Source organism: Balaenoptera borealis (genome assembly GCF_965194805.1).
Source record: "Balaenoptera borealis genome assembly, chromosome: 1".
Taxonomy (NCBI): Eukaryota; Metazoa; Chordata; class Mammalia; order Artiodactyla; family Balaenopteridae; genus Balaenoptera; species Balaenoptera borealis.
Window position 1 is genome coordinate 158,703,767 of NC_138860.1, and position 24,558 is coordinate 158,728,324.

At 46.1% G+C, this 24,558-nt stretch overlaps 2 protein-coding genes across 8 annotated transcripts in view; one reads left to right on the forward strand and one right to left on the reverse strand.

Annotated features, from left to right (window-relative positions):
• Window positions 1-10,074, reverse strand: part of SZT2 (SZT2 subunit of KICSTOR complex) — a 52,184-nt gene extending 42,110 nt beyond the window's left edge. For all 4 annotated transcript variants that reach the window (XM_082344857.1, XM_082344859.1, XM_082344858.1 and 1 more), the window contains exon 1: window positions 9,947-10,074. In XM_082344857.1, coding sequence (XP_082200983.1) covers window positions 9,947-9,973 — 27 coding nt within the window. In that variant the 5' untranslated portion in view covers window positions 9,974-10,074. The remainder of the gene's footprint in view (window positions 1-9,946) is intronic.
• MED8 (mediator complex subunit 8) lies at window positions 10,044-15,875 on the forward strand. 4 transcript variants are annotated; one of them, XM_082344994.1, is made up of 7 exons: window positions 10,044-10,156; window positions 11,539-11,657; window positions 12,680-12,824; window positions 13,516-13,656; window positions 13,849-13,930; window positions 14,295-14,543; window positions 15,384-15,875. In XM_082344994.1, the coding sequence occupies exons 1-7, from the start codon at window positions 10,151-10,153 to the stop codon at window positions 15,446-15,448; spliced, it is 807 nt and encodes a 268-aa protein (XP_082201120.1). In that variant the 5' UTR covers window positions 10,044-10,150; the 3' UTR covers window positions 15,449-15,875. The 4 variants fall into 4 exon arrangements, with proteins under 4 accessions (XP_082201120.1, XP_082201119.1, XP_082201122.1 ...); XM_082344993.1 differs by lacking the exon at window positions 10,044-10,156 and adding an exon at window positions 10,163-10,548; XM_082344996.1 differs by lacking the exons at window positions 10,044-10,156; window positions 15,384-15,875 and adding exons at window positions 10,163-10,548; window positions 15,203-15,367.
• The last annotated feature ends 8,683 nt before the right edge of the window (window positions 15,876-24,558 follow it).

A 24,558-nucleotide genomic window follows, 5' to 3' on the forward strand; every position in this document is an offset into this window, starting at 1 on the left:
TTCCTTATCCACACAAATACCACACCAGCTGTACTCTGACAGAAAGAAACTTGTCACCTCGCCAGTGGTGTCACTTCTAGTGGCCTTTACCAATCCTTTTGCTTCTCCCTGGTCAGTAACCTTTCCTTATTCCCCTCAGGTTTTCCAATCTCTCAACCCCCGCCATCCCAGCAGATAAATTTGCCTACTGTTTTGCAGAGAAAATAAGGGTCAAGGGCTTCCCTGGTGGCGCAGTGGTTGAGAATCTGCCTGCCAATGCAGGGGACACGGGTTCGAGCCCTGGTCTGGGAGGATCCCACATGCCGCGGAGCAGCTGGGCCCGTGAGCCACAATTACTGAGCCTGCGCGTCTGGAGCCTGTGCTCCGCAACAAGAGAGGCCGCGATAGTGAGAGGCCCGCGCACCGTGATGAAGAGTGGCCCCCGCTTGCCGCAACTAGAGGAAGCCCTCGCACAGAAACGAAGACCCAACACAGCCATAAATAAATAAATAAATAAATAAATAAATAAATAAATAAATAAATAAATAAAAATAAGGGTCAACTGGTCTGAACTCCTCCAATGTTTCCTCCAGATTAACCCTTATCTGTAACATTCCTTTACCCCCTTACTCTTGCCTCAGATGAAAAGATTACTCTCCTCCTGTTTAGACAAACTGCAAATTTCTCCTCCAGCGTTCCTAGTGTGGGGGACAGGCTGTGAGGAAGGGAGCTACCTGTTGAGAAACGGGATGTTGAAAGAAAGTGAAGATTTTTTTTTTTTCAATAATGGGGAAATATGCATGGAGAAGAGATGGAAAAAGTCCTGTAAAAGCAATAATGAAGGGTGCCTGATGTCGGAGAAGAGTGTGGAGAGCAGAGATGCAATGACTAAAGATGAAGAAAGTCTTTCTTCTTCAGAAGGCAAGCATAAAGAGGTATAGAAACAGATATTAGAAAATGGCATGCATGAGAGGAGAAGGAAGAAGAGGGAAGGAACTCATATTTATTGAGCACCTAAAATACATTCAATAGTACACTGTAAAAGTTAAGTACAAGAATTTCAGATTCAAACAGCCTGGGTTTGAATCCCAATTCAGCTTCTTATTAGCTGTGAGATTGTGGAAAAGGCACTCAAACTATTTAAGCCTCAGTGTCCTCATTTGTAAAATGGAGATAAATCCTAATACCAATCTAATTGTGCTGTTCTGCGGATGAAGGGAAACCGCGCATATGAAGCACTCAGCACAGTGCATGGCACTTATAAGAATATAATAGGGCTTCCCTGGTGGCGCAGTGGTTGGGAATCTGCCTGCCAATGCAGGGGACACGGGTTCGAGCCCTGGTCTGGGAAGATCCCACATGCCGCGGAGCAACTAGGCCCGTGAGCCACAGCTACTGAGCCTGCGCGTCTGGAGCCTGTGCTCCACAAGAGAGGCCACGATAATGAGAGGCCCGCGCACCGCGATGAAGAGTGGTCCCCACTTGCCGCAACTAGAGAAAGCCCTCGCACAGAAACGAAGACCCAACACAAACATAAATAAATAAATAAATAAATAAATAAACCCCAAAAGTTAAAAAAAAAAAAAGAATATAATAGAAGTTAATTATTACAGGTTATTACCAGGCCCAATACTAGGCTCTTTACCTAAGTAACTGCATTCAGTCTTCACACAAAACATTTAATAGAAGAAAGCTGAGGTCCAAAAAAGTTAAGTGACTTAGCAGAATTCATAGGCATAGGGTCAGAAGTCAAACCCAGGCTTGATGAGCTGCAAAACCCATCTACTGAGTGTGACAACTGGATCAAACTGGGGACTTAAGAGCAGAAAAGATTTAAAGTGGTTACAAGAAGGAACACGATGGGGGTTTATAAATAGAAAGGATGCTTTGACATAATCAAAAAGACAATTTAAACATCAATATGATGTGATTTAGTATTATTTTGTGTTTTGTCTCTACACCATCTAAAATCACATTTTGGGAAATACCACTCTGTTGTACTGTTTCCCTGCACTGGGCTGAGGCAGGCCCTGGCTAGGATTTTGGATTTTATCCAAGAGTTAGGTCAAGCTACCAAACTCTTTTTTCAGCAGGGCAGTACTATTATATCTGCATTCAAAAAAATTCCGTCTGGCTACCACATGATTTAGAAAGATCCCCTAACAACCAGGGGAGATGACAATGGCCTAGACCAGAGCTACTCAAAGTAGCCATTCTGTGAACTGTTTGAGACTGTTCCTGAAGAGACAAGTAGTTGTGCTAGAACGTAAAACCAGCACTGCCTTTCACTGAGAGAGTCTTAGAAAAGTCAGTTGAACTAAACTTCAAGACAAGTGAGCAAGTGAAGTGAGCTCAATTGTACTTTAAGGAATCTTTAGAATAAGATGGACAAGAACCAGTGATTAACTGAAGTAGGGAGGAAAGTAACCAAAAAAACCCAAAAAAAACAAGGCGTCAAGGATGACTACGGCAACATCAGAAACGAGTAAGTTGCAGGATGATTTCCATTACCTAGAGAAATCAGATATAGCTATTTCCCATTATTTCTAACCACCATCCCCCTCAAAAGATCCCATCAAACTGAACGCTCTTATTGCCAAACTCCTAAAAAGACAAAAGGGGTCTACTGGCAAAGAAGGAAACTGCAGCAATTACCTGCCCTCTCTTTCTCTGATCCTTGGTCTCAGGAGGAGATACTCCCATAAATAAATAAATAGAAAAGACAGTCTTCTCCCTGATTAACATCTCGAAAATTCTGCCAGATTGCCTAATTTCTTTCCCACAGTGTTAGTCTATTAACTTGGGTATACTTACATATTGTACTGTAAAACATTTAGCATTAACTTTTCATTGGTATTTTGTCAACACCCTTATAAGAAATTCAAGGCCTGATGGCTTCCATATGTATGATTAGAGCACCAATAAACACCATAAAATATATTCATTTGTATTGGGCTTTGGCTTTCGCAGAGAAGGAGCAACGGCGCTCAATGCCAATAGGCAACCTCTCCCTCAGGATTGGCTGAACTGGTGTGGGTATGATATTAGTGATCTCTCTCGTCTACAAGTTGACTATGCTGGATCCTTGCCAAGGTTCTTATCTAAAAAAGGACGGGCTGGGCTCAGTATTATCAGAATAGGAAGGATATCCCAGTTCAGCAGCCCTTTCTGTTTATCACTCTATCCCCAGAGCCTGGTGCATTGCCTGGCAATAGGATGCTCAATAAAATTTTGCTGAATAAGTGAATTCACTATATATTCTAAGCTAAGCAAAGCAAACGCAGCATTTAAAATGAATCACAGGCAGTACAACTCTTCTTAAGGTGAGGTAATCTTAACACTCTTCTCCACATTTTTCCTTTTGTTCTTCTTTGGTGCTTAGTAAAGACTTTTTTTCAAGTGCCAGCCTGTTTCAGTTATGCAAGGAAATATCCAGGAGAGGAGTTTTGGCCCATATTGAGCCAGGGTTAAAGGAGGGGCCACCGTAAGGACAGCTGGGGACACTTGGTCACTTCATCTTCTAGGACTAAAATCTTGGCCACTCTGGGTTTAATAAATGAACTTTTCCATGATTCCCTACACTGTTTGTTATCTCTGCTAGGCATTCACAAAGCAGTCTGGACTTCTTAATCGCATCCACCACAGTTTATAATGAAGAATTTGTGTATTTTTTAATGTTGGTTTCCCCTACAAGTGTAGAAGCTCCAGGGAGGTAGGGGCTGTCTATATTGTTCTTTGCTGTATCTCTAGCAACTAGCGCAGTGCCAAGACACACTAAGGGTTTGAGTATTTGTTGAATGAATGTATGAATGAGGGAAATTGCTCTCGCAAGCTATATTTATTCTCTTCTCTATTTCAAGCTATGTTCTTAGTATCTTACCAGAGATTCCTAATTTTTCATTTTTATCAACATCTGGCTTTTGTTGTTCAAGAGTTCTCATCCTTCCTCATCTGCTTTATGGAAAAACTAACCCAGTCTGTTGTTTGGACTTTTCCTTTGCCTCCATGAAAGTTGTTTTTACCAAGTTTTTTTTTCACTAGTATGTTCTTTACTGGTATTATCTTCTTTTCTACAATTCTGGAATCGGGGGAAGGGGAGTTGTAGTGTAAACTCTAACAGATTTGTTTTAGACAGAATTACAGTATTATGGAAAGAAAATGTGATATGATAGCTGAGACTCTGGGCTTGAATTTTAGTTTCCTCCTCTATAAAATACCACCACCTACCCCAATGATGGGTGAAAGCACATTGTAAAGTTAAAAGTGCCACATAAATGCACACAGTAGTAGTAACAAGGTGCTGCTTCTTTGAGTCTGGAGGAAGTCCTGCACAGCCATTCCCTTCAGCTTTTTTGGCTCACCCCCACTTAGTTGGCAGAGTTGGAAATTTCTTCACACTGAGCCAGAATCTGTCTTGTTGATATTACCTTGACCTGCTCTTGAAATCTGTTCTCTTGAACATATCTAACTCACTTTGGGTTTTACCTCCTGGGGCTACACAGGGAAAAATCTGACCCTCTGCCAAAGGAGAAGCTATCAAACATCTGATGATGGTTCTGAGTCTTTGATTCTCCATAACAAACATCTCCAGGTTCCTTACATGTATCTCAAACGGCATGGTTTCAAGTTCCCTCACTATTTTATATCTCAGATCACGTGCCTACAAATGAGCTCTGGATGGTCTACTTTTCAACTTAAAATGTGGGGGCCAGAAGAGAGCACAATACCCAGGTGAGGTCACAGATTCAGAATCTCCTAGATTCTATTTACTTCAGGCGAAGCTTTACCATGTTATTGACCCGAGAAACCTCTCTGACTTTCTCGCTTCTGCTGCTGCTTAGACACATCCTCCATTCTCTCCTCATGCAGCTGGCTTTTTTGGGACACACACAATTATTCAATTCATCCTATTACATTGGATAAATCCAGCCTATTTTCTATTGTGAAGCTTGACTGCTGTTTTGTCTTCTAGTAAATCTCCTTCCAGCTTAATTTCCCTGCTAATTTGATCAGGATGCCATCAAGTCCTCATCCAAGTCCCAAGAGGACAAAGGCAAGGTGAGCATGCATTCATTTATCAGTCAACAAATTTACGGAGAGCCTGATACATGCTAGCACTGGGCTAGGTCCTAAGGATACAATGGAAAGCAAAAATTGGCATTCTCTGCCCTCACAAGATTTACCCTATAGTGGAGGAAAAAACTAATCAAATAATCACTCTAAATACTATATTAATACAAACTAAGTGTGCCAAGGATAAGAATGTGGTTTTATGACAGCATGTAACAAAGTAACCTGACTCAGGCAAGAGTCTTAAGAGAAAGTGACCCTGAAGACTGAGCAGGGTTGGCCTAGTGAGGAGGGAAAGGGGAATACACCAGATGGAGGATATAAACAAGCACTGTCCTATTAGAAGATTTTCTTCACACTATTTGTTAGTAGGCTGCTTAATTCCACTGCTGTGCAGCTTCCATTTCTCCACCTCGTTTCGAAGGTTATTTTGAATGACAGACTGACTCTTCAAGGCCAAACTGAAGTCTAGTTCACCAATCAGTTCTTATAGAATCCACTGTCTTGAAACCAGGAACGTTTCCTAACTCGAGTTTTCTCGCAACATTCCCCCCATACACGACCCTTCCAAGTCAACAACTACATTTTCACAAACATCATCTCTAAGTCTTCGTCACATTCAAGAGGTGATTTAGGGCTTCCCTGGTGGCGCAGTGGTTGAGAATCTGCCTGCTAATGCAGGGCACACGGGTTCGAGCCCTGGTCTGGGAGGATCCCACATGCCACGGAGCAGCTAGTCCCGTGAGCCACAAATACTGAGCCTGCGCGTCTGGAGCCTGTGCTCCGCAACAAGAGAGGCCACGATAGTGAGAGGCCCGCGCAGCGTGATGAAGAGTGGCCCCCGCTTGCCGCAGCTGGGGGAAGCCCTCGCATAGAAACGAAGACCCAACACACCCAAATAAATAATAATAATTAAAGGTGCTAATAATTAAAAAAAAAAAAAGCCAGACCCTTAGCTCTTTAAAAAAAAAAAAAGAGGTGATTTAACAGAACTAAAGACTCAAGAATTAATTAAAGCAGCTAGAATGGTATTTTTCCAAGTGTGATCCAAGGACCAGCAGCATCAGAACCACCTGAGGTGCTTGTTAAAATGCAGATTCCTGGGCGCCATCCGAGACCACCTGAATTAAGAGCTGAGAGAGCTTGGGAAGCTATACGTAACAAGCTCCCCCAAGTGATTCTTCCGCTTTCCTGTTTGAGAATCCCTGAATTAGTTGTGTTCTCCCAGCACCCACACTCATATGGAGCTTTAATCCCTGACACTTAATCCTTCTGAGTCTGAAGTGCACTGGAGCAGTCTGGCAAAGAGAAAGCAGGGTTTCGAAGTCAGAGATCTGGATTTAAATCTGGCTCTACTACTTGCTATCTAGGTGAGCTTGGACAAGTTAGTTTTTCCAGGCCTCAGTTTCTTCATCTATAACATGTGGATAAGAATGTCTACTTCAGGGACTTCCTTGGTGGCGCAGTGGTTAGGAATCCGCCTGCCAATGCAGGGGACACGGGTTCGAGCCCTGGTCCAGGAAGATCCCACATGCCGCGGAGCAACTAAGCCCGTGCGCCACAACTACTGAGCCTGCGCTCTAGAGCCCGCGAACTACAACTACTGAGCCCAAGTGCCACAACTACTGAAGCCCGTGCGCCTAGAGCCCATGCTCCACAACAAGAGAAGCCACCGCAATGAGAAGCCCGCGCACCGCAACGAAGAGTAGCTCCCACTCGCCGCAACTAGAGAAAAGCCCACGTGCAGCAACGAAGACCCAATGCAGCCAAAAATAAATAAATAAAATAAATAAATTTTAAAAAAAGAAAAGAATGTCTACTTCAGAAGGATGTTGTGGCAATTAATCAGGAGAGTCAGAACAATGATAGAGGAAGCCTATCATTCTTTGGAACATTTATTGAGGCCTCTATACCATTTATAGCAAGATGAATAAAACATTATCAGGCACTGTGCTGCATACCATGTATACCAGGATGAAGCAAACACTGTCCATCTCGTTAATTTGTTGTTTGTTCATTGCCCCTGTCCCTTGGTGGTTAAGGTATAAATTATTCCTGGAGACTTTTCCAACCCCTGTGCTGTTTTCTGTTGACAGAATCCCACAAAATAATGTAGTCTCCACATGCCTTTGAACCACTGTACTTATACCAAAGTCCTGAACCTGTAGCACGGCCTCAACCTGAATCTTCTTCACCAGCCTTCTCTCTCACCCACCTCCACCTGAGTTCGAGCGCCTTGGATCAAACGCTGGTTCTGCTGCTTATTAGTATAAGGCCTTGGTGAAGTTACTTAAACTCTCTGTGCCTTAATTTCCCCATCTGAGAAACAGGGATAGTAAGAGTGCTTTTTTTTTTTTTTTTAAGATTTTTTTGATGTGGACCATCTTTAAAGTCTTTATTGAATTTGTTATAATATTACTTCTGTTTTATGCTTTGGTTTTTTGGCCACGAGGCATGTGGGATCTTAGCTCCCCGACCAGGGATCAAACCCGCACCCGCACCCCCTACACTGGAAGGCTTAGTCTTAACCACTGGACTGCCAGGGAAGTCCCAACAGTGTCTATTTCACAGGGGTTTTCCCAGTATTAGATGATACTCAGTAAGCACTCGTGTTAGCTATTCTCATTGCCACTGCGCCCACACTGGCAGCTGCTTCGTCTTAGTTCTCTGAAGGTTCTCAGTTCCTCCTCACCTCAGCATTTTCACTGTTCCCTCTGCCTGTAATGCGCTCTGCCTCTTCTCACAGCCACCTTCCACTCCTTCTTCAGGCTTAAATGTCATTCCTCTGAGGCTTTCTGATCCACCCCCTCCACTGAACAATTAGGTTAAGAACCCCTGTTAAACACTCATTCATTCCGTACTTTTCCTTTGAAGCGCTTATTATCATAATTCAACATGTGCACTCCACTAGAACAGGGAATGTGTCTTACACTGCTCCGTATCCACCCTGATAATTAGCACAGTTCTGAGTCCATAGCAGCAGCATAAAATAATTTAAGTATCTGAGGAATGAATGACTTCTTAAATCTGACTATGCCCAATATTTCTCTCTTGGAATTGTAATAACCTCTAACAATCAGTCACTTTTCTGCTCAGGGGCAGAACTCTTTACTCCCTTTACCTTCTGAGATAAAATTTTCAGAAATGTAAATCAAGAATTCAACAAATGAACTTTTGGCTGAGTGAGACTTCCAGGAGCGTATGTCTTGACTCCAAGTTCCTTTAGATTTGCACTGCTCAATATGGTAGCCATTACCATATGGGGCTACTGAGCACTTGAGATGTTGCTAGTCCAAAGTGAGATACGCTGTAAAATACACTCTGGATTTTAAAGACTTTGTACAATAAAAGAATGTTAAATATCTCATAATTTTTAATATTTATTACATATTGAAATGATAATGTTTTGGAAATATGGGGTTAAAGAAAAATATATTATTAAAGTTAATTTTACCTGTTTTTTTTTTACCTTTTTAAATGTGGCTACTAGAAAACTGACATATATGCCTTGCATTGGATGCAGTGCTGTTTTAGACTACCTGCCTAAAAGGTATGTTGTGTTTCACCACAACACCCCTCCATTTCTTCTCATTTTAACCCATAACAAAACATACTCCAAATTCCTTCATCGGTTTTTCTCAATGATATCTCTGATGCGTAGGCTACTCCATCACCCCTGTCGACACATCTGATCCTTTTTAATAGGGTAGTTTCCTACAACCATATTTAATCTTGGGTCTCGTGACATCGAATTGGAGATTCACCATCCTGTGGCTACTTTATTATTTATACTGTAAACACTATGACTAAGAACACAAGATCTACAGCAGACCACCAGTTTTGGAGTCCTGGCTCTGGTACTTACTAGCTGTGCAACTTTATTACTCTTAATATCTATCTCTGTGCCTCAGTTTCCTCAACTGAAAAATGGGGATGATAGTATTGTCTACTGAGTAGGGTTCAGAGTATTAACTGATGTTGGTAAAGTGCTGAGATGGTCCCTGACACACAGTAAGCATTCAATAAGTAATGACAACTATCTGCATCATTATACACATCTCTCACCCTTCCCATCTACTCATATATTCTCTTGTAACACTGGGCCCCTCTCCTAGTGACGTTGTTCTTTCCAAATCCGAGATTTTACACTCAGATCTTCTAACTCCAAAACTCTGCTACACCCCAGCTGAGAGTAGCACTTGGGTAAGGTACTTCTATCGATTCTCAGCTTCTTACCTGTAAATGACAGTGGGTATTGCCACCTTCCTTTGCACAAGTTTGAATGACACAATGTATATAAAGTTCCTTGCATGGTCCTTAGCACCTTACGGATACTTTATTTGCATTTTCTGATTTAAAGCATGTGACCCTAACAATACACCAATGATAAGTACTTTATGAAGAAGGAAACAGGCCGGGAAGTCAAGACTTGCCCGAAGTTGCACAGATAGTTACACGGCAGCGCCAATACCGGAACGAGGTTTCTCTCTGAGTCAAATGTTTTTTCATGAAACCAAAGCTGCTCTCCAAAAGCATGAGCGATAGAACTAAATTCATGCTGTTTACGCCATTCCAATATTTGAAGAAATGCAGCAACTGGCAAAGCTGCCCACTGAAACTGCAACGGAAAATCAAAATACAGGTTTTCTTAATACCATTACGAGGTCAAAGAACCCGAGAGCCCTAGAGTTGGCGTCGTGGATGAAATTTCGGCAAACAAAACAGCGACAAGTTCCTTCTCTAGCCCCCCCAGGAAAGTGCGGGTGAGGAGATACGATTGTCTGGGCCTCGGGCTGGCCCGGCGGCCCCGGACCCGGAGGAGGCCACGGCCGCGCCCGGCCGCCGGGCCTTCCCCCTCGGATCTCGGGACCCAGCGCTGCGCCCGCCCGCCCCTCACCTCCGGCTCCGGGCGCTCCGAGGCCATCACACAGCCCTCCCGCGCCGGCCCGGGCCAGAGAAGCTGCTCCGCTCGTGACCCCTGACCCGGCGGCCTGGCGACCGGCGGGACAGGAAGTGAGGGGGAGGGCCGAGTTCTGAGCTTTCTGATTGGCTGACTTGGGAAACGGAAGAGGAAGTCTTTGACACCGCCCCTGTTGCCGCAATGCAGGTGAGGGCCAGGTTGGCGCTAGTGACCGCTAGCTAGCTTCGTGTATCGGGACCGAGAGTGGGCTGGCGGAGGAGGGAGTGAGGAGTTGGGGCTGAGAGGAGAGGGTAGAGCCCTCGACCGTCGAATAAGGGGACGCGCGATGGGGCAGAGGCCCACTGGCGAGGGAGCGGCGCAGATGAGAGATAGGGGTGGAGCTCGGCTGACGGGAGACAGACTGCGGTTAAGTCGGGAGGGAGAAGGCAGCACTGACTTGCTAGGGTGTGGGAAAGGATCAGGTTGTAATTTGGGAAGGTTGAGGTGCAGTCCGAGGAAGACGGCTCAAGAAAGTGGTGGATCGGCTCAGGCCCCGGCCTAGGCTGTTGGATGGCCGCTGTTGGATGCCGACCGAACAGGTAATCTGTAATTGGAGAGAAGCCCGAGGGTGGAAGGAATTGTGGGACAGCGGTGGCCAAAAGCCAGACTAATATAACCTGAGGCCGTGGGTGGAACCCAGGATCAAGGCTCCTGTCCTAAACGTTGGCGATTTGGTAAGACAGTTTTGCTTCATTCTTCCTAGTCTGTGCCCGATAGTAATTAAGGATGAAATGAAATGAAACTGGAGGCCATAGATGGAAAGGAAATGCTTTGGAGACCCCCCTCCCCCAGCATTTAAAATAGTTTGTGTAGTGCTTAGGGGCATGTGCATTTTGTTTGTTTGTTTGTTTTGTTTTTCATTTGTCACTTAGTTTCTTGCAGCTGGTAGCCTCTCCGTAAGTTTTTATAGGTTGACTAAGCTTGTGAAAGGGGCACAGGAATATTGGCACAGAGAAAAAATGAGTGCAGATTAATTTAGCAAGGAGGAGGTTGAAGCAGCAAAGACTGAGGGCAAATGAAAGTGGGGGGTGGCAGCGGTGGTGGCGGCGGCAGTGGCAGGTATTCAGAGGAGCCTTCATGTGTAGGTAGATTTTCCAGAGATTGTATCATGGGCAAGAACGGCTAGACTCACCGGCAGGTTTTAGGACAGAGGAAGTCAGAGTATGTATGCTGCAGAGGTGCCCAAAAGATAATAAACCCCAGGCATTAGGTCTGGTGAAAATTGCTCAGTGGGAGAGAATAGAGTGTACCTAATACAGAGAAAAACCAGGCCTGGATTAGGAGCAATGAGAGAAAGGAATCAGTAGGTAGGAGGAATTGAGGTCAGATGAATGGGTTTAAAGGTCTAAGGGTTGACGCTGTCTGTAACCCTAATACCAAAGAAAGTAAACAACCTGGCTCTCCCTATGCCAATGAGATCCTGTGTCACTGGACTGGTGTCGCACACTGTCATCCTGGCTTTTCAGCCTTCCTCTGTATGTGTCATCCTCACACTCATCTGAGTAACCAACCTATTCCTATTGGTGCAGAGGGAGGAGAAGCAGCTTGAGGCATCATTAGATGCACTGCTGAGTCAAGTGGCTGATCTGAAGAACTCACTGGGGAGTTTCATTTACAAGTTGGAGAATGAGTATGACCGGCTGACCTGGTAAGGGTTCCCAGGGCAAGTTGGGGAGGGCTCCATGGGTGGGGGGCCAGGCCACCTGCTGGATAGGACATTTCCAGTGACGTAAGCATTTATCAGTTTGCAAACATCTTTTGATTTAGAAAGAGTTGGGTTTCCCAACATTTAACTTTGAAGTTGGCTTTGGGCCCCCAGGGTTAGGAAGTAGAGAGATGCCCAGTTTCCCAGCCCAGGTTCTCACTAGCTTTTGATTCTCATTCTTTGACTTCTCTGGGAGGACGTCTTCCCGCAGTGGGTCCTCCCACTACAGTATTCATACTGGATCTCTTGCCACGGATGTTGCTGAGTCTTTTAGGCCCAGTCTACTCTAGAAGTGTGGATACTATTTTTAGGCCAGAAAGGAGACTTTTACCCAGTTTCTGAAGTTCTAGTGATAATAGTGTAGCCATGGTTCCTATTTTGCCATTGTCCTCACCCCCATTCAAATATAGTAGTCCCCCCTAATCTGTGGGGGATAAGTTCTAAGACCCTCTGTGGATGCCTGCAACTGTGATAGTACTGAAACCTACACTGTATATACTATGGTTTTTTTCCTATACTAATGGGGTGGGTAGCGTATACAGCATGGATATGCTGGACAAAGGGGTGATTAACGTCCTGGGTGGGACAGAGCAGGATGAAGCAAGACTTCATCACGCTGCTCAGAACAGCGCCCAGTTTAAAACTTATGGATTGCTTTTTTCTGGAATTTGCCATTTAATATTTTTGGACTGTGGTTGACCATGGGTAGATGAAACCTCGGAAAGTGAAACTGCAGATAAGGGGGGCCTGCTGTAATGACCTGCCTTTCTTCTCCATCTGTATCAGAAACTGAAAGTGTGTCCCTCTTTCTTAACCCCATAATCCCTGTGAGCCAGTCTAGTTCCTGCCCAGGCCAGCCATAGGGCTATGAGTGTTTTGGGGGTGAGTCTGGGTATTCCTAGTCTGAAGGACCCCTTTGAGGCTCCTTTACCGGGAACATTCTGACACCTTCTTTCCACCACCAGGCCATCTGTCCTGGACAGCTTTGCCTTGCTCTCTGGACAGTTGAACACTCTGAACAAGGTCTTGAAGCATGAAAAGACACCACTGTTCCGTAACCAGGTCATCATCCCTCTGGTGTTGTCCCCAGACCGAGATGAAGATCTCATGGTAAGAGGAGGAGAGGGGTGCAACTTGGGAAATTAAGTTCTTAGATGAGGACTGAGGGCGCAGTGGTTGGTTGGCTATTCTAGAAGTTCTGAATGTGCAGTAGTGTGTGGCAGTAAGAAGCGAGGGCTGCATTTTGGAGCCCTTGCTTTTTGTCCTTCTGGAGTTGGGAGAGCCACTCCCAAACTGAATTAATCTGAGGCATTTGTCACCAAGACAAAGACCTTTTTCCTCCAGCACCTGTCTTGAGCAGAAAGTATGTTCTTTTGTGACTTTTTCTATTTCTTTTTTTTTTTTTGGTTTTGTTGTCATTGTTGTTTTTTGGCTGAGCTGCGCGGCATGTGGGATCTTAGTTCCCTGACCAGGGATCCAACCCGTGCTCCCTGCAGTGAAAGCATGGAGTCTTAACCATTGGACCACCCGGGAAGTCCCTGACTTTTTCTCTTTCAATCTTTGATTTAAATGTGGCAGAGAGAGGTTTATCCTTAGGTCTGGTAGAGATAGGGGAGTGAGAAGACAGAACTGAAGGATGGAGTGAGGGGGATAGTGTCTTAGGAAGTCAGATATTGTTAGTCTCAGGTTGTGTTTTCCCTGAAAATGCACTGTTTGCCTTTGGAAGGAACTATGTATATATCAGGCCAGATTGAATCTTCTTGGAGTGCACAGTAGGATCAATAAAATCTGTGTGTTACAGAGGCAGACTGAAGGACGGGTACCTGTTTTCAGCCATGAGGTGGTCCCTGACCATTTGAGAACCAAGCCTGACCCTGAGGTAGAAGAGCAAGAGAAGCAGCTGACAACGGATGCTGCCCGCATTGGTGCTGATGCAGCTCAGGTTGGACTGAGTCACTGCCCTGCTGCCCCCACCCCGATTTTTATCATGAGAAGCTGGGCATTACCACCTCTGTATGGTAGGGATGCACAGCTGGTTACCCCTCAGTTGCCCCTGGAATAGCCCAAGGAAGAAACTTCCCCGTAATCATTTCTTGCTTGCCCTAATCTCTGCACAAATTTATGTGTGTTGCAGAAGCAGATCCAGAGCTTGAATAAAATGTGCTCAAACCTTCTGGAGAAAATCAGCAAAGAGGAACGAGAAGCGGAGAGTGGAGGTACGGAGGGATTGGTGGCAAAACGGAGGAGGAAAGAGGGATAAGATCAATCGGAAGGGTGGTGTTGGTAGTGGTGAAGTGAGGACGTAAGGATGTGCTGCTTAGGAAAAGGTATGCGTCCATTCTGTTAGCCTTTTGTATTTCTGGCCAGCCCTGGAGCAGGTGGAGGAAATGGGCAAAGGGAGAAGGGAGTATTCTGAGATAGTCATGGGGGTCCTCTGGCTCTTCCTCTGGGCTGCCAGGGAGCCTAGATTCTGCTGAAGTCAGAACTCCAAGCCCTGGTACCCATACTGGTCTTCCTGCTGCTAGGTTCGGTCCAGGGCCAGAAGCATACCTCGGGGTCCCCACTTACCTTTTTCTTCAGGTCTCCGGCCGAACAAGCAGACCTTTAACCCAGCAGACACCAATGCATTAGTGGCAGCTGTTGCCTTTGGGAAGGGGCTGTCTAATTGGAGGCCTTCAGGCAGCAGTGGTCCTGGCCAGCCGGGCCAGCCAGGAGCTGGGACAATCCTCTCAGGAGCCTCAGGATTACAGCAGGTGCAGATGGCAGGAGCTCCAAGTCAGCAGCAGCCAATGCTCAGTGGGGTGCAGATGGCCCAAGCAGGTCAACCAGGTAAGGTGACAGGGATTGGCATGGTGGCAGACCTTGAGCAGGGAAGTGGGAATAAGCTGGGTTATCTGGGGCCCCAGCATCCCCAGAGCTGGAGATATTCTCCTTTTCTCCCTTGGACTGTGACCCAGAAAATAAGCTTTTGGAGTAAAAGTCTCATTTGAGACTCTTAATAGGCACCAGACAATGAGGAAGAACTTTGACGAGCAGAAACTGCTCTCACCTCCCACCCCATCTCAGACCTCGGTCTCAACTACCCTTCTGTCCCCTTTAACTCTGGATATTAGGTGTGTTGTCACTGTCTTGTCTTAGGTAGAGAAATGAATGGTCAGACCTTCATTAGGACCATTGGGTAGGTGTGTTGGGAATGGACAAGCAGGCAAGTTTCCCGCTGCTGCGTGTATTCCTTTCTCTGTATCCTGTCTCTCCTGCTCGCTTTTAGTAATTATAAGAACAGCCTGGCAGAGTTCAGATGCAGGCAGCTAGAAGAGGTATTTTCTTCCAAGCTGTCTAGGCAAAGGGACAATTAAAATAAGCGAGGACATAGCACTCTTTTACCTGTGACATTAAATGGGGGTCCCACAGATTTAGTTCTCTTTTTCTAGGAGGGGATGAGCAGGAGCCGGGTGTGTTCCAACCCCTCCCACTATTCCTCCCCCTAGACACCTTCAGGGAGAGGGCTGGACGAGGAGCCATACCTCTGAGCCTTGCCGTCCAGGGTCAGATGCCACAGAGATTCTGAGACGATAGCGGAGGTGCAGAAGGGAACCTGAGAGACCACATTTCTGATTTACCATGAACGTCTTACTGTGCTTCAGGTGTCTTTCTTCATGTTCCTTTTAGGGAAAATGCCAAGTGGAATAAAAACCAACATCAAGTCGGCTTCCATGCATCCCTACCAGCGGTGAGTGTGGCCGACAACCTCCACTCTCAGGTGCTCTTTGCAGAGTTGGGCAGTGAAACTGCCGTTTGCCCAAAGCTGACCTAGATGGGTATAATAAAAAGAATACGGGCTTTCAGCCACAGACAGATCCCATCTCCACTGCCGACTAGCTGTGTGACCTTGGGCAAGTGACCGAATTTTTCTGAGCCGGTTTTCTTGTTTATAAATGGTGATAATACCTACCTCATAGGGTTGTTGTGAGGATTAAAATGGGAAAATGAATGTAAAACACTTGGCACGGTCTATGAAATAATGGGTATTCAATAAATGAGAGTTTCTACAGCCACTTCTCCCCACTGCCCCCTCTTCAGTCCTCGATCCAGAACTTATCCTGATCTGATACTGCTTCATGTCTGTGGGGAGCTGATGGACACAAGATCATGGACCACTCAGCTCTGTTTGAAAGCCTGTGCTTATTTCGTGCTGCCAGAAACGATGACAGCCTCTATGTCCTTAGAGGCTTACTGTCTCCGCAGGCCTTCCTGCCCAGATTCCATCCTGGCCATCTCTCCAAGCTGCAGGTGACGAGGCCTCTGGGCTGAGACAGACCGTCCACTTGTGGCTCTGGAGAAGCTCAGGCCTGCTCTACTCTCCATCCTCTGAGAAGCCAATTCAGCTCTTATCTGGGAAATAGTCACAAAGTACCCTATCCTTTACCCTACCCTTCACACACGAAGGAAGATGTTGAAGGCCCGGTATATGGGGGCTTCCTCAGGAAGTGGCTCTACCAGGCCGGACTATGTGAGAAAGGGTTTTTCTTAGCAAATGAAAAAGTCCCTTGTTCTCCAGACTCTTTTTTTCTTATTTTAGAGGGAGAGGGGAATTGCACCTCACACCATTTTTCATCATGGTTGAGTTATCCTCATAATATGCCTGGTTCCTGGGCTCCAGCCAGGATGGTTTTTCTCCAGTACACTGAGCCTGTGGTTCCAGTAAGGGCCAGATGGATGGCGGGAGGTGGCAGCCGCCAGTACTTTTGCCTGCTTTTATAAAGCTGAGAGCAGAGTGGGCTTGGGTCTCCAGCTTAAGGTTGCTGCAAGGCAATTCTAATTTGTTTTCCAATAAAAAGTTTTCTTATCTTTGATTAGCTTTGATCTAAATGTCCTGAGAGGTAATAGGAGGCCCTGCTCATACCTTCCAGCTGCCTTTTTTCTGTTCTCTTCTGTCACACATTAGTACTTCGGCATTTGTTCGGTGCCAGGCAGAATTCTGCCAGGCTGTGGCAGCAAAGGGCTGGAAAAGTGGTTGCAGATGTCATGTCCATTCCTGTTCCATCAAGACAAGAAATGGTATTCACACAGCTCACTGATCATAGTACACAAGAGCATGGAAAGTCCTGCCATCAGCTCTGAGGCAATGTCAGACCTGTCCCCCACTTCAACAGTGCTCCCTTACTGGTCTTTCAGCCCACTCAGATGTTCCTTATCTTCTCTTCCCTTTGCACTGGAAATGTCAGAGCTAACTGTCATACTGGATAGAGTTCAAGGTGTGCTTCTCTAAAACCCCTGGAGCATCTTTTGGTGACTGCTGTCTTTTATTCTGCCAAAAGATTCCTTCCTATTGAAAGTTTCTTGAAAACTTTTTGGACCTATTGAAACCACCCCAAGTTTCTTTGTTGTCCCAGGCTAATATCGACGTCATTCCCAAAGTACCATCTGAAATGGCTTCCTTGTCCTCCCAGAGTGGAAATGTCCTCCTGCACCAACAGGGACATATGCAGGACCCCACCTACATCTTGTGCCCTTAAACCAACAGTCATTACTCCGCAGGCATTCATGTCTTTATATTCACTCCGGGAGCACGTGCTCTCATTCCCAACCCCTCAACCCCAGATCCTCTGGAGTGCACAAATCTATGTAGCATTGCCAACTTTGGGGCCCATACAGCCCAGTAAATGCTTCAATGGAGAGTATCTCCCATCCCTAACACACTCATTCCCAAAGGAGGGAATACAGAGTTTCCTTTCAAGAAGAGGACATTGACCTGCTCCCTTGCTCAGATTCCAGATTTGCAAAAGATGGCCCTCTTGCTCCACTCTGGTACTGTTGCTCAGTTTCTGATGGCTCTGTTTGGCCTGGGGCCTGTGTTTTCTCCTACTCTTGGGGCCCCGGGAGAATGAGATTAGGCCATCGTCTCCCAGGTGTGTGTCTGGGATGGAGAAAGAAGCAGCAGCTGTGAAACTTCAATCTTCTGTAGCACAGAGGTCATCCTGCTGAAGGCGGACGCTTACTGCATCTGTGTTCGCATGACACCCATTGCTAGGACCACTCCCTCTCCAGCTCTGCCCTGAGGCTGGGACTCAGTCATTGTTGAACCTCCCTTTTGCTCATTGCCCCAGTCACCCTGTTCTCTTCCCCTCCTGGTGTCTATTGCTGCCCTACCTAGCTAGGTCACCTAACTTCACCTTGCATTTTCTTGGGAAACAGCCAAGGTAGATAGGTTCTAGCTAAGTGCTCCTTCTAACTCCATTATCAGTCCTGCCATTAGGACTGAGCTGCAGTGGGTGTAGCGCCCACCTCCTGTCCTGCTGTTGAAGGGAAGAAGCTGAGCTCTGCAGGAATGCCCCAGTGCAAGGCTGGTCCCTTTCCCACCCCCTTCTCACCTCCCCCAGGCAGCTGGGAACAACCTCTCCCTTTGTCTGAGCTTCTTGTACAGAATAATCCTCCTTATGGACAATGTATTCTCTGTGCCCTGTGGACACAGGAGCCGTGTGAGCTGATCCCAGCACCAGGCAGGACGGAGGCGGAATCCTTCCAAATGCCCACCCTAGGTCAACTCCTGATTACTGTTCAGAGAAACTACCAAGGGATGTACATTTTCTTCCATCTGTTCCAGATTTGGGGGGCTAGCCTATTGGAGTTTAGCAATGGGCCAGGAGTAGGGTTGGGGGCTGTGGTCCCTTTCTGGTTCAGTCCAGAGGGTTCACTGTACCAACCTGTGGAGGCTCGATGTGGCTCTGGCCCGTCAGCTTTGAACACACAGGGGCTAACACTTGGAAGGGGTTTGCCACCCTGCAGATGTGGCTTTCTAACTGGAACAGAAGGTAAACTCCAATCCATCTGACAGGGCCATAGCATCCATTGCTTCAACATGTGTTTTGTCCCACAGGACAAACTTCCTCTCTTCTTCCCTTTAACTTATCTCTCTTTTGTTCTTGAGCTCCTGTGCGTCTCTGAGGCAGGTCCTGGATCTCTGTTGTCATCTCTTGATGAGTTCACATGTTCTCAAGATGTCGCCTACCATTTGGACATGGCAGCTTCCCCAAGTACATTATGGACAAGGCCCCTGACTTCCCTACGCCTCAGTTTTCTCGCCTAGGTGCTCCCAGTGATCCTTCCTAGCTTTAAAGTCTCTGGCAATGATTCTCCAGCCTGTTTATCCCTGGCATTTTTCATATTCCTCATTGCATGACTATGTTATTATAGGCCAGGTTTTTCCTAGATCAGCCCGCCAATCCCTTGAACCCCTCCAAACTGTTCCTAAAGTTCCCTGTCACCTGCAGCTTAAAATACCCACATCCCTCTAGATCACTTCCCTAAAATTGTTTTCTAGCTTTCACTAGTTCTTTAGTGAAAATTCATCAAAGAGGTAGTAAGTTACCACAGAGATAAATGCATTGAATGCCAGAAGTCACCTTCCCACTCAGGTATCCCCCTCTCTCCCCTGGGCAAGATATATGTACCAGAGAGACTCCCCCATAAAAGCAGTAAGTTATACTTTTCCATGTCATGATAACCTTCCCTACTGAATCAAATCCAAGGAGCCCTAGGCTGCTCCCCTTCCCGCTTTCCCTCTGCCATTCCACTGCCTTCCCTGGCTCTCACCCGAATTTCCCTAGTTTATGGTCATTTTGATTCTTCATCTTCTCTGGCCCACACCCCAAATGTAGAGCATCCTTATTTCTTTTTGTGTACTAATTTTTCTGGGCTGCACCCATTTTCATGGCCCTGGTTAGTATCCTTCCATGTTAGTCCTTCTTGAGCCCATGTCCCCACTCACTGACTCACAGCCACGCTCGTGAAATACAGAGCCTACCATTTTCCTGCACACCTCACATTCACTCTATAGCCCCGCTTCCACCCTTCCTCGGGAACTACCCTGTCTCAGATCACTGCTGACCTGATGGCTAAATCCAGACTTTTTTCAGTCCTTATATTTCTTACTTATCTCCATGGTGTTTAACAGTGCTGGCCATTAACTTTTCACCTCTTGCCCTTCACCGGCTCCCACCTCTCTGGCCATTCCTTCTCTGCAGCTTTTGGCCTTTTGTCCCTCTGCCTGCTTCTTTTTTTTTAAAAAAAGCATTTATTTATTTATTTATTTATTTATTCGGTTGTGCTGGGTCTTAGTTGTGGCAGGCAGGCTCCTTAGTTGTGGCATGCAGACTCTTAGTTGCGGCATGCATGTGGGATCTAGTTCTCTGACCAGGGATGGAACCCGGGCCCCCTGCATTGGGAGTGCAGGGTCTTAACCACTGTGCCACCAGGGAAGTCCCCCTCTGCCTGCTTCTTGAATGTTGTTATTCTCCAGTACTCTGTCCTTAACCCTCTTTTCTTATTCTACCTGCTCTCTCTGTGACCACCACCTTTATGTACATAACTCAAACAGGTTTTATTTTCAGCCCAGCCCTCTTTGCTGACTTGCAGATACCTATTGGGTATCTCTGCCCATATAATCCGCGAGTACCTCAGGTTCTGACTGTCCAAATCCAATCATCTTTCCCTTCAAACCTGTTTCTTTTCCAACATCCTAGGTGTGACCTAAGCCAGGTCTATGGAAGCCATCCTAAACACCCCCCACCAACTCAATCAGATACTAAATCCTGTCATTTCTGTCTCCCCAGGATCCTGCCCTGCAGTTTAGGCTCTGGGCCTCTCACCCTAAAAGTATTGTTCAGACTCCCTGTATCCAGTCTTGCCCACTCCAACTCATCTTCCATATGGCTGCCAGATACATCTGTCTAAACTGCAGGTCTGATCACATTACTCCCTTGATTAAAATCCTTTTGATCGTTTCCTTCCCGTGTTTCTCAAACTGGGGTCCACATACCTGGCAGGTTGGTAGGGGCAGTGTGCCAGGCATACTGAAAGTCGCAGGATAAAAATCATCCTAGAGGGACTTCCCTGGTAGTCCAGTGGGTAAGACTCCACGCTCCCAATGCAGGGGGCCTGGGTTCGATCCCTGGTCGGGGAGCTAGATCCCACATGCATGCCACAACTAAGAGTCCGCATGCCACAACTAAGAAGTCCGCATGCCGCAACGAAGATCCCGCGTGCTGCAGCTAAGACCCGGAGCAGCCTAAATAAATAAATAAATAAATATTAAAAAAAAAATCATCCTGGAATGCCCATTTTACTCGAGGGTAAATAATGTAAACAGAATGCAGAATTTTTTTTTTTTTTTAACTTTTGGGTTTATTTATTTATTTACTTATTTTATTTATGGCTGTGTTGGGTCTTCGTTTCTGTGTGAGGGCTTTCTCTAGTTGCGGCAAGTGGGTGCCACTCTTCACTGCGGTGCGCGGGCCTCTCGTTATCGCGGCCTCTCTTGTTGCAGAGCTCAGGCTCCAGACGCGCAGGCTCAGTAATTGTGGCTCACGGGCCTAGTTGCTCCGCGGCATGTGGGATCCTCCCAGACCAGGGCTCGAACCCGTGTCCCCTGCATTGGCAGGCAGATTCTCAACCACTGCGCCACCAGGGAAGCCCCAGAATGCAGAATTATCATTCATGCAGTAAGAGAAAATAGACTTCAAAGAATTCCTACTAGTCTGAAGGACTTCATAATTAGCCCTTTGGGATTAGCCCTTTGGGATTCTCTGGGGATATTTCTTTCTTCTTCCTTTTTTTTTTTTTTTCACATTTACTTCAGTGGAAGTTTGAAAAACAGCTTAGATTTCCTGGAAAGGCAAGTAGGATTCTGTGTGATCTAGCCCCTGACTTCTGACTTATTTTCTGTATTGTCCTGACACCCACTTCAAACTGCTTGAAGTTTCCTGAATGTAACAGACTCCATTCCTTTAGTCCCACTGTTCCCTCTGCGTGGAACATTTTGCCCCATCGTTCTGTGATGAATACTCAATCTTAATCTTTCAAAATTCAGCTCACGAGTTACTCCTCTGGGAAGCTTTCCAACCACCCAGTCTGTCTACAACCCAGTGCCGCTCCCACCAGGTAAGGTCCATGACCTCCTATCTTCCGCTCCACATTTGTACAAACTTATTCTAGCTCCTGCTGCTCTTTACTGTCCCCCAAGTTCAAGCACCCTGAACTGCCAAGGTTTGAATCCAGTTCTTCCGTCTAGGAGCCGTATGATCTTCGGCAAGCAATGTGCATGCCTGGTATACTATGGCATCTGGACCGTCATAAACACGTTAAGTGGTAGTTGCTGCTATTATTATTATTATTAGGTTGACTTTGGAGAGAGAGTATAATGTAGCATTTTGGTTAAAAGAGCAGTTTCTAGTGCCAGACTGCCTGGGTTCAAATTCTAGCCGTGCCACCGACTAGCTGTGTGGCCTTAGGCAAGTTGATTTACCTCTCTGTGCCTCAGTTTCCTTATTTTGGGAGATGCTGTGAAGTTTAAATACATTAATACATACAAAGTGCTTAGAATAGTGTGCCTGACAATAGTAGAAGCTCAATAGATATTAACTGTCTTCAGAGTAGTGTCTCAAAGCCTGCTGTCAGTAGTTGTTGCTTAAATCAATGATTGACCAGTCCCTCTACGAGGAGGTAACTCTTCCTCCCTCTGCAGCTCGTCTGTGCATACAGCTATGCTCACGTGTCAGGAGAGACCCTCTGGGCACGTTTCATCCCCCACGGTGTGCAGAGCAGGCACTGGAACATTTTTATATTGGTTTGCCTGATGTGATAAGTCATTTTCAAATCTAGTTGTGTGAACTTTCTCGCACTTAGTTGTCACCTACACTCTTCTATTAAAGCCCAGTTTGATCTCTTAAGCTGTGTGATTTTGATTTGAGATCAGATGACAAGCTCCCTCACTGGGAGTGTTCCTTTTCCTCCCTTCTAAACTGGGTCTGTTCCCTGTCCACACCAGCTGAAGACTCAGTTCCACAGTCTGCCTACATCCCCTCTCTAAAGGAGGCCCTTCACCACTCAGAGGTCTCTCTGTGCAGCTGGGATGTGTCCTCTCCTCTGTCTGTGCTTACTCAATCCAGGCTCAGGTCTTCACGGGTGGCTGTGTGATTCACTGGGTATCGCAAACCAGAGCTCCATGCTTGCCTCTTCCTCACACTCACCACCAGTGCTTTAGGCCTTGTTTTGCCATGGCAACTTCCTGGTTCTTGCCACTGGACTCTAAGCTGTCGGCAACACCTGCAGGTCAGGTGCTGTCTCACACCTCCATACCTTACACATGCTCTGCCCTCTCCTTGGTATGTCTGCCCTCTCTTTTTCCTGCTCCAAACCCCTGTTCACCTAGTGAACAATTCATCCTTCCAGTGGCACCTATTTCGGTAAAGTCTTTACCACCTCCTCCCCTGTACGCTTGACCACTCTTAAATTATACCTGAGCTGGACACTTATCCATTGTGTGACCTTAGGCAAGTTACTTCACTTCCAAGAACCTCAATCTCTACCTCTGTAAAATGGGATTATAGCACTGACCTCAGAAAGGTACCTTCCACCGAGCATATTTAAAATTCGATTTAAACCTTTAAATAGCTCTTAATTTTCTACAGGATAAAGTCCAAGCTTCTTAGAAGAGCACACAAGGGCCTCCAGGCATATAGTTAGCACTGAAATGCTAATACTATTCTCTTCTTCTCCTACTCTCTCCTGAGCAATCTCGTTTTTATCACATGGTATATTAGACTGTTTTGATTGCAACATATTACAATTAAACTAGCTTAACTGAAAAAAAAAAAAAAAAGAGAGAGAGAGACCCAACTGGATTTGGATTATGCGGATGTGGAGTTGAAGGGTGACCAGCTCCAGGTGGGTCAGGGGCTCCAGTGTCATCTAGGCTCTCTGTCTCTGCGTTTCTCCACTCTACCGCAAATAGCTCATCCCATGAAAGAACTCTGATTGTTGCTGCTTGGATTCTGTGCCATTTGGAGCATTGGGGGAAGTGGAGAGAACACCATGATTAAAGGGCCAGTGGAGCGGGACAGGAATTCCTTAAAGGAAATGAAAGCGGGGGGATGGGACAGTATCTGTATACGACCAGACCTACAGCTACTACGGTCCACTTTGTGTGGTTTCATCTCTACAGACAATCCGCAGATACTTTTTCCCCTGAACCCCATCCTTTCTCCTAAGCTTACAGTACTGTGTTTCAGATTGCCTGAGGAATGTGCCATCTTTCCTCAAACTCCGGATGTCCCAAACTGCATTCACTTCCTCCATCCTGCTCCACCTGCATTATCCAGCGTGCCAACCTTGCTGTCAGTTCTGGGTCCTCTCTCTGCTCTATCCCCTCTTCTTCCTTCTCACTCCGTTGCTCTAGGTTAGGCCCTCACTGTGTCACACCTGTGCCTCTGAGCTGGTCTTCCACCTGCTCTCCCTTCCTCTGCTTTCCTCTTGATAATCTCACTCTCACCAGGTTTTTCTTTATCAATAACAATGGGGATCATACCAACCCCTTAAAAATCTTCAGGGACATCCCAGTACAAATAAAACTCCTCATTCTTTCATTTAAAACACTTCATGATTTGGGGCCAACCTCCTTTTTAACCTAGCATATGAAGGCCTTTCACTCACCATATCCTTTAGCCAAACAGAATCACTTGCAATTCTCTACTCCCGTCCTGTGCCTCCCTCCCTCCATCCCTTTGTCCACAGTTTTTCCTCAGCTTGGAACATCTATGTTGCTTCCACCTCACTTGCTTTGTGACCTTGAGAAAATCCTTCACCCTTTCTGATTTCGTTTTTTTTCCATCTGTTAAGCAGTGATAATAGTACTTACCTTACAGGACTGAACCATAAGAGCATATGGAAAGTAGCTGGCCCTATACTTGCCAGAGAAAGTATTGAACAGTAAGCTGCGTTTCCTCTTTTCCCCTTTTGGCCCTTCTCCCACATCTTCCAGATCTTGCTAACTCTCTTTCTTCCATCT